At 31.9% G+C, this 13,801-nt stretch overlaps 1 protein-coding gene across 1 annotated transcript; it reads right to left on the reverse strand.

Annotated features, from left to right (window-relative positions):
• Positions 1-4,482: 4,482 nt before the first annotated feature.
• On the reverse strand, positions 4,483-7,106 carry LOC11429780 (nuclear transcription factor Y subunit C-3). The gene is made up of 4 exons (XM_024771373.1): positions 6,999-7,106; positions 6,703-6,745; positions 4,984-5,789; positions 4,483-4,732 (listed from the first exon to the last, which is right to left on the reverse strand). The coding sequence occupies exon 3, from the start codon at positions 5,786-5,788 to the stop codon at positions 5,006-5,008; it is 783 nt and encodes a 260-aa protein (XP_024627141.1). The 5' UTR covers position 5,789; positions 6,703-6,745; positions 6,999-7,106; the 3' UTR covers positions 4,483-4,732; positions 4,984-5,005.
• Between the last annotated feature and the right edge of the window lie 6,695 nt (positions 7,107-13,801).

Consider the following 13,801-nt stretch of genomic DNA (forward strand, 5'->3'; position numbering starts at 1 on the left):
ATGTTTCCACGAGGACTGTATTTAATTTCTACTTAGCAATTTCATTATTAAAAAGGATGTATAAAATTTATATTGGTGCCCTAGGCAGTTGAGTTGAATTCTTATTATAAACTGACTAAAAAACAATAAAAGATTGGTTTTTAGAAAATTGAGAGAAGTATGGTTAAGTCCTTCGAATCCTCCGAAGTTCTTCTATGGTAATTTGCACTCCTAGTTCAATCAATGATTATTTAGTTTCACGACAGATTAACCTAATAATTCTACCCAATCTCTTGACCTAGAATTCTCCCCGCAAGTGACAACCCCTTAATCTCTTAACTGAATTCGAAAACGTTGGAGGTTTTAAAAGATCGTTAATCCCTATGTCATAACCTAATAATAATCTATCTCTAACTTGATTACTTAGGTTAAACCTATTACTTAGTTCAGAGTTAAAAGTCAGGGTTAGTGATCATTCAATTTCCATGATCAATATGCATGTTCAAGCTAGGGTTAATAGTCGATGATAAACATACAAAAAGCATTAAACACAAGGTAATATGAATAAAGACTAAACTTTCATTGATATTCAAAGGAGTTCAACAAATTAGGGTTCCCATAGGGTTACATCAGATTCATCTCAGGAATTAACCACAAAAGAATTAGTTAGTTACTTATTATTATGGAATTGAAATTAAACCGATCAAAATTCATATGTAAAATTTTCTAGTTTGGTTGAACCAATGATCACCATTCATGTTGCTCACTAGGGTTTTTCTTCTTCCCAAAATTGAAGAGATGAGAGATGAGAGAAAACACAGGAGCAAATTTTAAAGAAATAAATGAAATAATAAGATGTGTGTGGTGCATAGTATTATTGTGCTTACATATTAATTTAATGGTTTTAATTATTGGTCCATCATGCACCAATACTTTCATTGGTCCAGCCTAAATGTCACCATGCAACAAAGCATTCATGGTAAATGTCATGACTTGCTTCAAACAACACCATTAGTCACATAGAACATGACCGGAAACACATCGAATAGTGCCATGCTGATTCTACTGCGCTTGAGAGGAGAAGAGACAAGGGAGGTGAGTGAGGAGATAGACAAATGAACTAGTACAATGATGTTGTCAATACAAAATAAAAGTGAAAAATGGTTTCTCGTATGACAAGGGTGAAGCACAAGCACAAACAACCACACTCAGAAAATAAGAGTAATTACGAAGAGTAATTAAAATTGGGGTATATACAGTCCCCGCAAAATATTATAAAAATAAAACCTATATTTTTAATTGAAATTCTATTATATCTAATCGGGTTGGCTGAATTTCAAATTACTAACCCAACATTTAACCTATTGATTATAAGTTGACAAAAAAAAAGTGTTACCGGATTAATACATGAAAGAAGATGCAACAACTTATAACTCGTTGATAATATAATAGTAAAATAAACACTAAATTGTCTACTAAGTGCAACTCAAGTGGTTGAATTTATACATTTTGTTGAGTTGAAGAAAGAGGTCTAGAGTTCAATCACAAAACTAATTTTCTTTTGAAGAGGCCAATCACAAACTAATTAATAACATATCTATTATAAAAACTAACAATTAACATCCACAATTGAAGAAGAATGCAGAACAGAAAACTCAAATCCTACTGTCACGTTGCCACCACAAAAACGAAGTCCAATTTGTTGATCATATTTTAGATCTCTTTTCCTTATGATGTGTCTAAATGGTTCAATAGAATAAAAAAACTCTTTTCTTGCCTTCTCCAAATCATAACAAGGTAGCTCCCACATTGTTTCTTCATAAGAAGAAGATGAATAAGAAAAAGAGTGTTTACCAACTTTTGTCTTTTCACCCACAAGAGGCATAGGATCAAACCAAAATGACTCTTTTTTGGACAAATTTGAATCATAAGTTTCACAAGTATCAACATCATAAATTAATATGTTCAGTGGAATCCATGATTCCAAAGCTTTACGACTACTTTCATTCATATATTCAAGAACATATTCTTCAAAATCCTTAGAAGGTGAGATTTTGAGGCTATCCCAACACATACAATCCGTTGCAAGCTTGATTATAATTGGCCATGAATCATTGGATTTTTTTGATGCACCCTTATTGCTACATTCTGTGACATTGGACATGGTTACTCTACTAATGTTCTCTCTTGAAATTTCAACTGCTAAATAAAATGAAAGTGAAGTGATAAGATAAATTGGTTAATCTAATCTCTCTTTATATTATGCATTTCACTTTGCCAGTTCATGATTCATGGATTTCATACTCATTAGTCATTCACGTTTAATTTCTTACCTTAATTACCTTAAAATTGGATTTTGTTTCCATTTTTTAGAAGTGCCAGCTGGGTACTTTAAGTTTAAGGGCAATTTTGGTTTTTCATTCTCACCCAACTGTGCATTGGCTGTAAAATGGGTTTATTAAATTAATCTATGTTTCTTTTATTTTATCTTAATTTCAATTTTAATATTCATGTTGTATGTAATTTAAATTTTGAAAAAAAAAAAATTATTCAAAAAAAAAAAAAAATTTGAAAAAATAAAATAAAAATTCTCTATAAGGGGAAAATGGATTTTTTTTTTATTAATTATTAAGGTGAAACTAATAATCATTTTACAACTTTTTTAGAAGAGATTTGAACTTTATATCTCGAGGTTACAAGAATAACTTTTTACCACCGAGAACTAGTACCTCAAGTGCATTTTTCCTTTTTTTTTTTGTGGTGGTCGGGGTTTGAACTCCAAACTTTACATATATTATGCATTGTCTCTACCAATTAAATTAAGTTCACAAGGACAAATGCATTTTTCCTTTAAATGTATTGTAAAATAAGATATAAATCTAAAAAAGAACTCGTTGTTGAGGGTAATTTTATCAAGAAATAAGTCCGACCAAAATGAGTAATTATTCGTAATTAACTTCGAAATTTCATTTATATATAATACTATAAAGATCTAAATTTCTGTTTCATGACTCGTGTTGTATATTTTTTAATTTAAACTTGAATTTTGAAAAGAATTTGTGTTTTCTTTTTGACAAAGAAAAGAATTGTGTTGGTTATAGAAAATTATTCAACTAAAAATTGTAATTAGTTTTGAATTCCCCTTGCTTTTTTAAAAAATAAAAATTGGTAAAACATAAAGTATAATTAATAATGGTAGTACTAATAACCATGTTACAATTGTTTCGAATAATATTTTAACTTTGTCTCTTGAGTTTATAAATTTAAACTCTTATGACTCAGCTCGCTGAATTTTCTTTAAATTTGAACATTGCGTTCTCTTCTTCGGATTAAATTTTTTTCCCATATGCAAGAGTTAAAAATAGAACTCCAACTCATATTTACTCTAATTCATCTTAAATTTTGTGTTGGATTTAAGTCAATCAAGTGACTCTTACCACATTTCCTTCCATTCCTAGACGTATGGTGTGTGACCCAACAGCGAGAGACCTAACTCATATATCATCTTATGATTTAAGTTGGTTCTCACTCAATCATTACAAAATCGACTTGTAATTCAATAACTGTCACCAAATATATTCCTAAAACCATGTGTTCGTCAACATGTAACCCTTCCAACTTATTCACCTTATGTTGTTTCCAGACTAAGTACTTCGGCTCAAATAATTTTAGCATGCATATACAGCCACATATAATGGAGAATAGAATGGAAACACACTCAACAACTTAATTTTATTTCCATTTTCATTCTTGTGCTCCTATTAAGTTGAAACAATAATGCACTCATCAGTTTAATGTTTATTTCCATTTTCATTTTTGTGCTCATATCTAATTGAAACAATTCATTCACAATCACAATTGGTGACCCAAAATTAAGTATCTGCATGTTTTCTTGTTAGTGGTGAGGAATCTGTTCGAAAAATTTCTTATCAATATTTTAGATTACTTAGAAGATGAGTAGATGACACTAAGCGGTGGAAAGGAGCAGAATAAAATAAAAAATAAAAAAACTAAATTAACAAAATTGAAACTGGCTTCCTTGAAGAAAATAATATTGAAACCGGCTATAATCGGTTGTATTGGAGAGGTCAAGAGGCCAATATAAAGGGGACCCTTGATTAAATTAATTTTGAAAAAAATTGATTTGAGTTTCGCACTTATATTTCAAAAGTGCTTTTAAGAAAATTGATTTTGTTTGAATGGAAAATAACTTTAATACTCAACAGGAAAGAAAGAAAGTGTTGGTTCCATCAAAATCAGTAGAACCGATCCTAAAATCAATTTTGTTGGACAAGATTTTGTAACTAGCAATATAGTTACTCTGTAGTAATGGATTTTCATCAAATAAAATAAGCACTGAAATAGCCGTTGGGGGGCTTCAAGAGTCTCAAATAAACAAACATGAAATTCCTTCTATTCTCTGATGGGGTAAAAGACCATGAGAGTTGACTGCTAAGGGAATCATAGATTTGCAGGCAGGCATAAAATATTGCACAACACAGATAACTTAAACCATAGTAAATATAACCCAATAGGCAATAGAAGTCTGCAAGTACATAATATATATCATCCGAAGACCATAAGGTTTAAACCCATATTACATTTTACCCAGCTTAATTAAACATAAAGATAAGTTATTACTGGCATATTATCTACATAATAGTCTGCAATGCAAGTAAACCATCTCAGCTACAGTTTCTGATCGCACCAATGGAACAGTTTCACCCCCACCCCCATTGCAGTTCCCTGCAATCTGCAAGCCAGGAAATGAAGGCAACTTCAGACATAAAAGGAACTACGATAAATAACAGTAAATGTGCGATCATCAAGATCAAGTATAAACCATTAAATAGATAAAAGATATAAGATGAAACTCAGTCAAGCTAACTAATAAAATATCATACAAAAGGTTATTTGTGTGTACTAAAAAAAAGCATATTTTTTAACATAAATTTTAACTCAAACTCTCTACAACTAACTAAAGAGAGAGAGTCAAAAGTTTACCTTAACATCCACATCTCAGCATCTAGTGATCTGGAGATGGTGGTCGCTGTTCCGGAGGCTGTGGCCACATTTGTGGTGCCATGTAGGGATGGGGCTGCTGAGCATACATGTTTGGGTCCATCACAGGCTTGCCCATTATGACACCAGCAGTTCCAACTTGGGAGGCATGCTGAGGTGGCATGTAGCAGTAAGGAAGAGCATCAGCAGGCCCAGCAACAGGCATTGTTCCTCTTGGAATTGAAGCCAGCACTTCATCTTTCAGGTCCTCACGAGGCACAATGTCAACCAGGAAATCAAAGATATCAGTCCTAGTGATTGCAGCAGCAATATCATTCTTCTGAAGTGTCCTCCTTTTGTTCTCCTCAGTGTGGTTCCATGAGCGCAGGGTTAACTCCAATATGAACATCTCACAGGCCCTTGCAAATATGACAGGTGCTTCAGCTGATATCATTCTAACATCCTCATCAGCCTTCATGATCTTCTTGATCCTTGCCAGAGGAAGGCTGTGGTTCTTGAAATCAGTAACCTTTTCGATTTCCTGGTACTGGTTTGACCAGAAGGATTGCAGCTGTTGCTGAAGTTGCTGCTGTTGCTGCTGATGGATATGCTGGTAAGCAAGTTGATGCTGACCCAGCTGAGCTCCAGCAGGTTGACCAGTGGACTGCATGCCCCCAACTGATGTAACAACTGATCCTGGGGCCCCAGTCATTTGGTTTGATTGATATGGGTTAGATCCGTATGGCATTTGACTGCCACTACCGACAACCCCCATTTGCGGATTCTGGTTATGCCCTTGATGGTCCATTCTGTTTTGACATAAAATCAAACACATGATCGGCAACATTTCACAAACGACAAAGGCAACAAATCATGCAATCATTGAGGCAAATTTGTTGATATATAAGTAATTATAGCACAAGTACAACATTCAGCATAACCGTTTAATGCATAGGAAAAACGGGTTTCCGTTGCAGTGTCATGATCGAAAACGACACAGGCTCAAAAAACGGTCCACTATTGCAGTGCCCTCAACTGTGTGCCATGATCGAAAACGACACAAGCTAATAACAGGCATATCCATTTCTTGACATGCATAAATCATAATAGCATGCATTTTGATCTAATCACTCCCATGCACAATTGTATCTCGAACAAAATAAAAAATTCACAAATCAAAATAAATACCAGATTTGATCAACAAATCTTCGCTTAGAATACAAAAATAAGCTTTCAATTTAAAAAAATCACAGAATTATCACTCAATTCAACTAAAAGACCTGTTCACACAAGGCATGCACATAACAAGCAAATCAGTTAAGAAATTTATTAATTATTCAACAGAACAAAAATTATTTGGTTTTCCAGTAATATGTATTCTCCATTCAGAGAAACAAAAATTGAATTTTTAACCAAAAAAAAAAAAACATCAAAAAAGGAGAAACTTTTATTTCTTACTCACAGCTAAGATCAAAGAAAATTCTTAGCTTCCATCACAGGTCAGCTTCACGCAGATGTAAAAAATATTCATCACATCAAAATCAACCAAAAAAAAAAACAAGAATCCCAAAAAAACTTAACAAAATGAAAATAAGCACAAAAAAATTAAATCACGAAAACCACGTTACAGCATAACTATGAAAATGTAGATGCATTACACACAAAAAGAAAAAGCATACAGAAAAGAAAAAAAATATGAACTGGTAGAGCAAGAGTTTTTACCTTCCCTCAAAAAACGAAGCTTGGTTCCACGAAAACTGAGAGCCTGAAAAAGGGATCAAACAAGAAAATCGTGAGAAACGAGAGAATGGTGAGAAATTATATTTGATTGAAAGATCTAAAGCATGCGAATTGAAGAGAGAAAGAGTTGTTATGATAATGCTTTGGTAGTGATAAAGATCCCAAAGAAGAAGAAAAAAAGTTTAGGGTTTGAGAAAAAAGCGTGAATGAAAGAGTTGTTGTCAAGATTGATGATGGTGTTTTTTTTTTCTTTGAAAATGAAATGAAACGAAACAAACCTCTGAGAGACAAAAGTGCGAAATACAATAAAGCTGTGTTTGTGTTGTGAACAGAACTTGGTTCCTCACAACCTATTTATAATGGTTTTTTCTTACCTTTTTACTATCTTTTTACTTTTTGACCAATTTACCCTTTTCCCACTTTCCATAATGTTCATTCTTTAATTAATATATGGTGTTTTTTTTATGGAGATAATTTAATCATACATTAGAGTAAGAAAAAACTAATTTCTTTTTATTTTATCTTTAATTAACACTCCAGTTTTTCAGTCAATTATTTTTATTTTTTAATAAATTTTCTGGTCGATATTGCTTCAACCAAAACTTGAATTCAGATTCTTTCAAAAAATTTGCGAGGCTCCAACTCCAGGATGTTCGAAATTTTATACAAAGGTTTAATTATCCAATTTTTTACTAAAAAATTCATTATTTTTCACTCTAAAAATATAAGAATATAAAGAAAATCGAGAAAGGTAAATTGCATATGTATTTCAAAAGAAGGTAAATTTTTTTTATAAGTTCTCTTTGACTGATCTTTTTTGCCTTGAACTAAAACATCATTTAAGTAATACTAATATATTATTTGATACTTTTGTTTTACTAACAAATAGATTAAATAGTTAATCCGGTCAAACCCTTGGTTATAATATTATTTCTTAAATTCTTCAAAAAAAAAAGATGTTCGAATAAATATATACATATATTTAAAGGAAGCCCCTAATATGGTCCTTAATATTAGGGGTTCACCATGATCCTCTCAAAATTACCTTCAATAGCATGTTTCAATAAAAAATACATTTTCTTGGTCCCACACAAAAAAACATCATTTTTTAATTGCAACAATTGATATTACTTTTGTGCCCTTCTTTTAACAACAAAAAATCATAAGTGCAAAACCATTTCTCTCCTCTTTTCTCTTTCTTCATCGTCAGTTTTCACTCTTAATTCTCCATATTTTTCTTCTTCCCATTAACATCATAAAATCCAAAGTATGAGAAAGTGATTCACAACAAATGCCTTAGAAACTAATCAATGAACAAAAACAAATTCTCCATTCTTTTTGTTGTCTTGATTTGAAGATGGGTCTGCACATTGTTGTTGTTGTTGATGGCTCCCTGGATGAAAGGTTTATGAACCTAGAACCCTGACGTATGGTTGGGTGATGAATGAATCATGTTTGTGAATCCTCATTATAATGAAATTGTTTCGATTCCTGTAATATTCCACAAAAACAAATAAACAAACACCAAACACTAAACTTTCATAGTTATTAATCAAACAAAAAGTAGCAAAACACAAAGTAAAATTAGAAGGGTATAAAATCAATTGAGAACATGGTCAATTCATGTATTTATCAAATAGAAGAAAAAAAAATCATTCTTCATCACTTTCATGACTCGTGAGCCAACAGTGGAGTTATACAATTGATGAAGGTGAAAGAGAGAAAGAGGAGAGAAATTGTTCTACATTTCTGGATTTTTGATGTTAAATGGAAGGACACAAAAGTAATATCAATTGCTGTATTTTAAATCAATTTTTTTTCTGTGTGGGACCAAGAAACAATATCTTTTGTTAAAACCTGCTATTAAAGGTAATTTTGAGAGGATCATGGATGAACCTCTAATATTAAGGACCATATTAGGGGCTTCCATATTTAAATAGTCAAATATAATAATTGTTTACTCAAAAGTATATATAATTAAATGAATGTGTATAATTTGTTTATATGTATATAAAATTTATTACTCATCATATAAAAAAAATACTTATCAATTATTTAATATTTTTATTTTACTAATAAATAGATTAAAGACTTTATAAACAATCCATAAATTTCGGTATAGCTGGAGAGACTGCTAGATCAAACTCGAAACTTAAAGGACCTATCTGGGATCTTAGAAACTTAAAGGACCTATTCGAAACAAACTCCAAACTTAAAGGACCTATCTGAAACCTCATAAACTTAAAGGATCTATCTGAAACAAACATAAAACTTAAAGGACCCGGGGAGGTATTTGGCCTATATAATTTTAATGTTGTTTATGACTTAAAAATATTGAAGATAAAAGATTTTATGGCTCCTAAAAAAAGATTAAAGACTTTATGAAGCCTATACATTTTGAATTGAAGAATCAGGTACAAAATTAAAAAATTTGATCAAAAAAAGGTACATAATTTAATAAATTAATTTGAATAGAAACAACGTCTCTAAACTAAAGATAAATGCTTGTTGATTGCACCAAATTCTTTTTAGACTTAAATATGTTTTTTCTCCTTGTAAATATTATAAGAATCTCTAAAGAAAATTAAGAAAATATTAGCGTTCAAGCGTAAAAAAACATAAAAAGTTATATTTAACTCATGCATTATTAAAATAAAATAGAACTTTTTGGAAAACAGAATTCTATAATACTCTAAACATGACTTAAAAAAAATCATAACTTTGAATAATACACAAAAGTTGATTTAAAAGTAAGGATAAAAATGATGATGAAAATTTTTTGGGAGACTATAAATTAAAGAATTTTATTTGGAGACTAAATAAAAAAGTTGAACTATTTATAGAAACCAAAAAGAAATTTAACCGTTATTGTTGGAACTAAAATTGTTTGTTAAAATTTATCTCCAAATCCTATCTAATTTAATATCGTCGGATTGTGGTTAAAATTAACAAAAAAAAAAAAAGCTTAACACTCTAGTAGAGTTTGGTTGGATACGTCTCACGAGCCTAACTCAGTTGATAGGAATAATACATAATATATACAAAGTTCGAGGTTCAAACCTCGACCACAAAAAAAAAAAGAGTTTGGTTGGATACATATTTATCGTTAAATCATCTAATGTTGTGTCATTTTTTAAGGAATAATTAAGTTTTAAATTCCTATAAATATCTCAAATTTTTGTTTTAATCTCTTTAAATGTTTTCAACAAGTTTTGATCCTTGGAGTGATTTCCGTTATGATTTTTGGTCTGTGCTTTTAAGCAACCTCATGCATACCCTTTTGAATTTTGAATTATTTTTTGCAATCATGTTTTATAAATTATAGACAACTCTTATGCAATAGCTTAAAGTTGTTTAACAGAGGATGAATTAAATATTAATTTTAAATTTTTAGCGATAAATTTAATATTTGATTCATATATTTTGTTAAAAAAAAACTACTTTTGCGATAGAGATTTTTATAATATTTTAAACATCCTTGTAAAAAATTATTAAAAAATATAAAGGATACACATGAATTGATTTAAACACAGAGAATAGAAATCATGATGAAAAGTATTTGGAGGACCAAAACTTATTAAAAAAATTTAGAGGAACTAAAAATTAAACTTTGGATATTTACAAGATACAAAAACTTATTTAACACTTTTCTTTATAGATAGAAAAAAACGCTCTTAAGCGGTTTTCTTTTTGGCAGCGAAAACCCTCTGTTCTTTTACCTTTCTCTATCGCGCCGCCCCTAACCCTTTCATCCAAATTCTCCACCATGTAACTCCGGTAGGTGGTGGTGCGACGGGTTCTTGCTCCGCACCATCCTTTGTTCCGTTGGAGCCGCCGCAGATCTCCTTTCTTGGGTCGATTTCTGCTCTTCCGGCGGCGGTTGTTTATGGAGGTTGTAGCTTCTGACGTAGGGTGTTATAACGGCGTGGGTGCGTTGTTTCTCCGTCGTCGTTACGTCTGCGTTTCAAAACCGGGTCTGTTTCCACGAAGATTCGGCGGTGTCGTTTTAAAACGCGTTCTCTGTGTTCGCGTGCTGCTGCTCATAAAGTGGGTGGTTCTTGATTCAAAGGGTTTCTGAAAAATCCGGTTTCGATCTGGGTCTGGTATTATAAAATCACTGTCTCCGTCGTGGTGGTTAGGTTATGTTCTGTTCAACGTTGTTGGGGTCGATGCCGTGTGTTTGTTTCGGTGGTTTGGTACCCTCAGCGTTGTATTGCTCCTCCAAGATCATAGACATTCTTCGTAACAGGTCTTCTAGGCTAGAAATGGTCATGCACTTGTTGTCCGTTGTTGCTACGAATGGTGGGTGCGGGTGTTACCGTGTTGGCGGTGCTCGTGGTGCTCAGACCCATTGATGACCATCCCTCGATCTGGCTTTAATTGGATTTGAATTGATTTCTATTGGATTTGGCTAGAAATGGCCGTGAAGCTTTCCGTCGCAGCATAGGGGTTGTAGGCGTGTGGTTCTGAATCCGTGTTGGCGGTAGAATCTCTCACCTTCACGAAGTTTGACTCTATATAACTTGGGTGGTTTCAAAATCCTCATCGATCTGTTTGATGTTGGATCGTTTGGCTCGAAAGAGATGTTAGGCTTGTTGCTGTCGCAAGGAGTTGTTGGTTCTTGGATTCATTCCGTGTTGACGGTTTGTTCATACACCGCCTGTTAGACACATCCACTGGTGTTGTTTTTATTTTTGTATCACCTGTTTGGATTGACATACACTTTGTGTGGATTGACTGGGTTAGGTTTATGTCCCCCCAGTTCTTTTTTGTATTTATTTTTTCCTTTTTTTTAATAATATATATGAGGACCTGACATAGATCGAAATCTGCAGGACATTCCATCTTTTAGACTGTTTTCTATTCCTTTTTTATGTCATTGGACTCTTGGCTTATAAAAAAAAAAAAACTTTTCTTTATAGTTTTTTTTTACAAAACTTTTCTTTATAATTGATTGTTTTAAAATAAATCTAACTTTGAGTTGAGTTTGTATTCGGTGTAGCAATACACACTAAAACTAAGAGTACCAAAGAATTTTTCTAAAACAAGTTTGTTCTTTTGTTGGCGGTATAAATATACATAATTTACAACTAATTGTGTGACTTTAGGAGAGAAAAATAAGTAATTAAAAATAAAATAGTACCTATACAATATAGATACATCGGGTTGGATAACTAAAAGGTTGTCAAGATAACATTTCTTAAAAAATATAATGTATTTTCTCATCCCTTTATTCTATGCATTGGCACCTATCTTTCAATTTAGGCTTAAAAATGTTAGCAAATGTCACATAAAATTTCTTAAAAAAAGATATCCCATAGAATTCACACACACAATTATTTTTAGATCTTGATTTCAAACCTACATGAAGGTATTCCGACACAATAATAAAACAATAATTTATCATTTCAAAAGTATAATCATACTTAATATATTTTTCTTTACTTTAAATCTTCACAAAAAAAATTGGTAGTTAAAAGTATCTCTTAAAAAATTATACATGCTCCCATTTTAAAAAGAAAAGAGTCATATGAGCATTAAGGTGGAGTTAATTGCATCAAAGACTAACTTTTGTTTTTTTCTATAGATGATGCGGTAAACGACTTGAAACTCACACATACAATTGCGATATTTTGGATTTGAATGAAAACGTACAATCTAACTACGTCAACATTGTTAGTTGAGATATACTTTATGGTCAAACAAACTCAACTTTTGTTGTTGCATTATAAATGCATTAAAAACTAAATTTTTATAGTGAATAATTAAATTATAAACCCATTTTAAATGCTAAAAAAATGTTGAGAAGTGCTACAATTTCCTTCAAAGATAACTATGAGTAGATAGAGAGTTGCGTGTGCGTGAAAGAGAGAAACATGTGTGAGAGAGAGGAAGATGGAGAGAAAGACTTTTGCTGGATCTAAGAAAAATTTTGTTTTTATTTTTCTAAAGTATTTCTTGCTTAAATGTCATTTTGTTTTTTGATAAGTTGTATCATTTTCACCATCTATGCAAAGTAATCACCCCATTCAAAGCTTAGTTGTATAACTTTGAGTGTGTTGGAGTACCTAATTCCACTACGACTCCAACACACTCAAAGTTATACAACTAAGCTTTGAATGAGGTGATTACTTTGCGTAGATGATGAAAATGATGTAACTTACCAAAAAAATAAAATAACACTTAAGCAAGAAATACTTTAGGAAAATAAAAACAAAATTTTCCTTAGATCCAGCAAAAGTCTTTCTCTCCCTCTTCATCTCTCTCCCACATGTTTCTCTTTTTCACACACACGCAAACACTCAAGGTTATACAGCTAAGCTTTGACTAGGGTGATTACTTTGCGTAAATGATGAAAATGATGCAACTTACCAAAAATACAAAATGACACTTAAGAAAGAAATACTTTAGAAAAATAAAAACAAAATTTTTCTTAGATCCAGCAAAAGTCTTTCCCTCTTCCTCTCTCTCACACATGTTTCTCTCTTTCACACACACACACGCGCAAACACTCAAAGTTATACAACTAAGCTTTGAATGGGGTGATTACTTTGCGTAGATGATGAAAATGATGCAACTTACCAAAAAACAAAATGACACTTAAGCAAGAAATACTTTAGGAAAATAAAAACAAATTTTTCCTTAGATCCAGCAAAAGTCTTTCTCTCCCTCTTCCTCTCTCTCACACATGTTTCTCTCTTTCACACACACGTAAATCTCTATCTACACATAGTTGAGGGAAATTGTAGCACTTCTCAACATTCTTTTAGCATTTTAAATGAATAGTTGTGTGTGTAAGAGATAACATTCAGGATAGAAAGAGAGTTGTGTGTGTAAAAGATAAATGTGTGTGAGAAAGAAGGGCAAGAGAGAGGGAGGGGGAGAAAGACTTTCGCTTGATCTAAGGGAATGTTTTGTTTTTATTCTTCTATAATACTTTTTGCTTAGGTATCATTTTCGTTTTTTTGTAAGTTACATTGTTTTCATCATTCATGCAAAGTAATCACCTCATTCAAGATTTGATTGTATACTTTGACTGTTTAAAGTTGGAATAGAAATATGTAAGTTCGTTGGATAGATG

This window comes from Medicago truncatula, chromosome 7 (genome assembly GCF_003473485.1).
Source record: "Medicago truncatula cultivar Jemalong A17 chromosome 7, MtrunA17r5.0-ANR, whole genome shotgun sequence".
Classification (NCBI taxonomy): Eukaryota; Viridiplantae; Streptophyta; class Magnoliopsida; order Fabales; family Fabaceae; genus Medicago; species Medicago truncatula.

Coding starts and splice junctions, on each gene's coding strand:
- LOC11429780 (XM_024771373.1), bottom strand. CDS start 5,788: ATGGACCATCAAGGGCATAACCAGAATCCGCAAATGGGGGTTGTCGGT.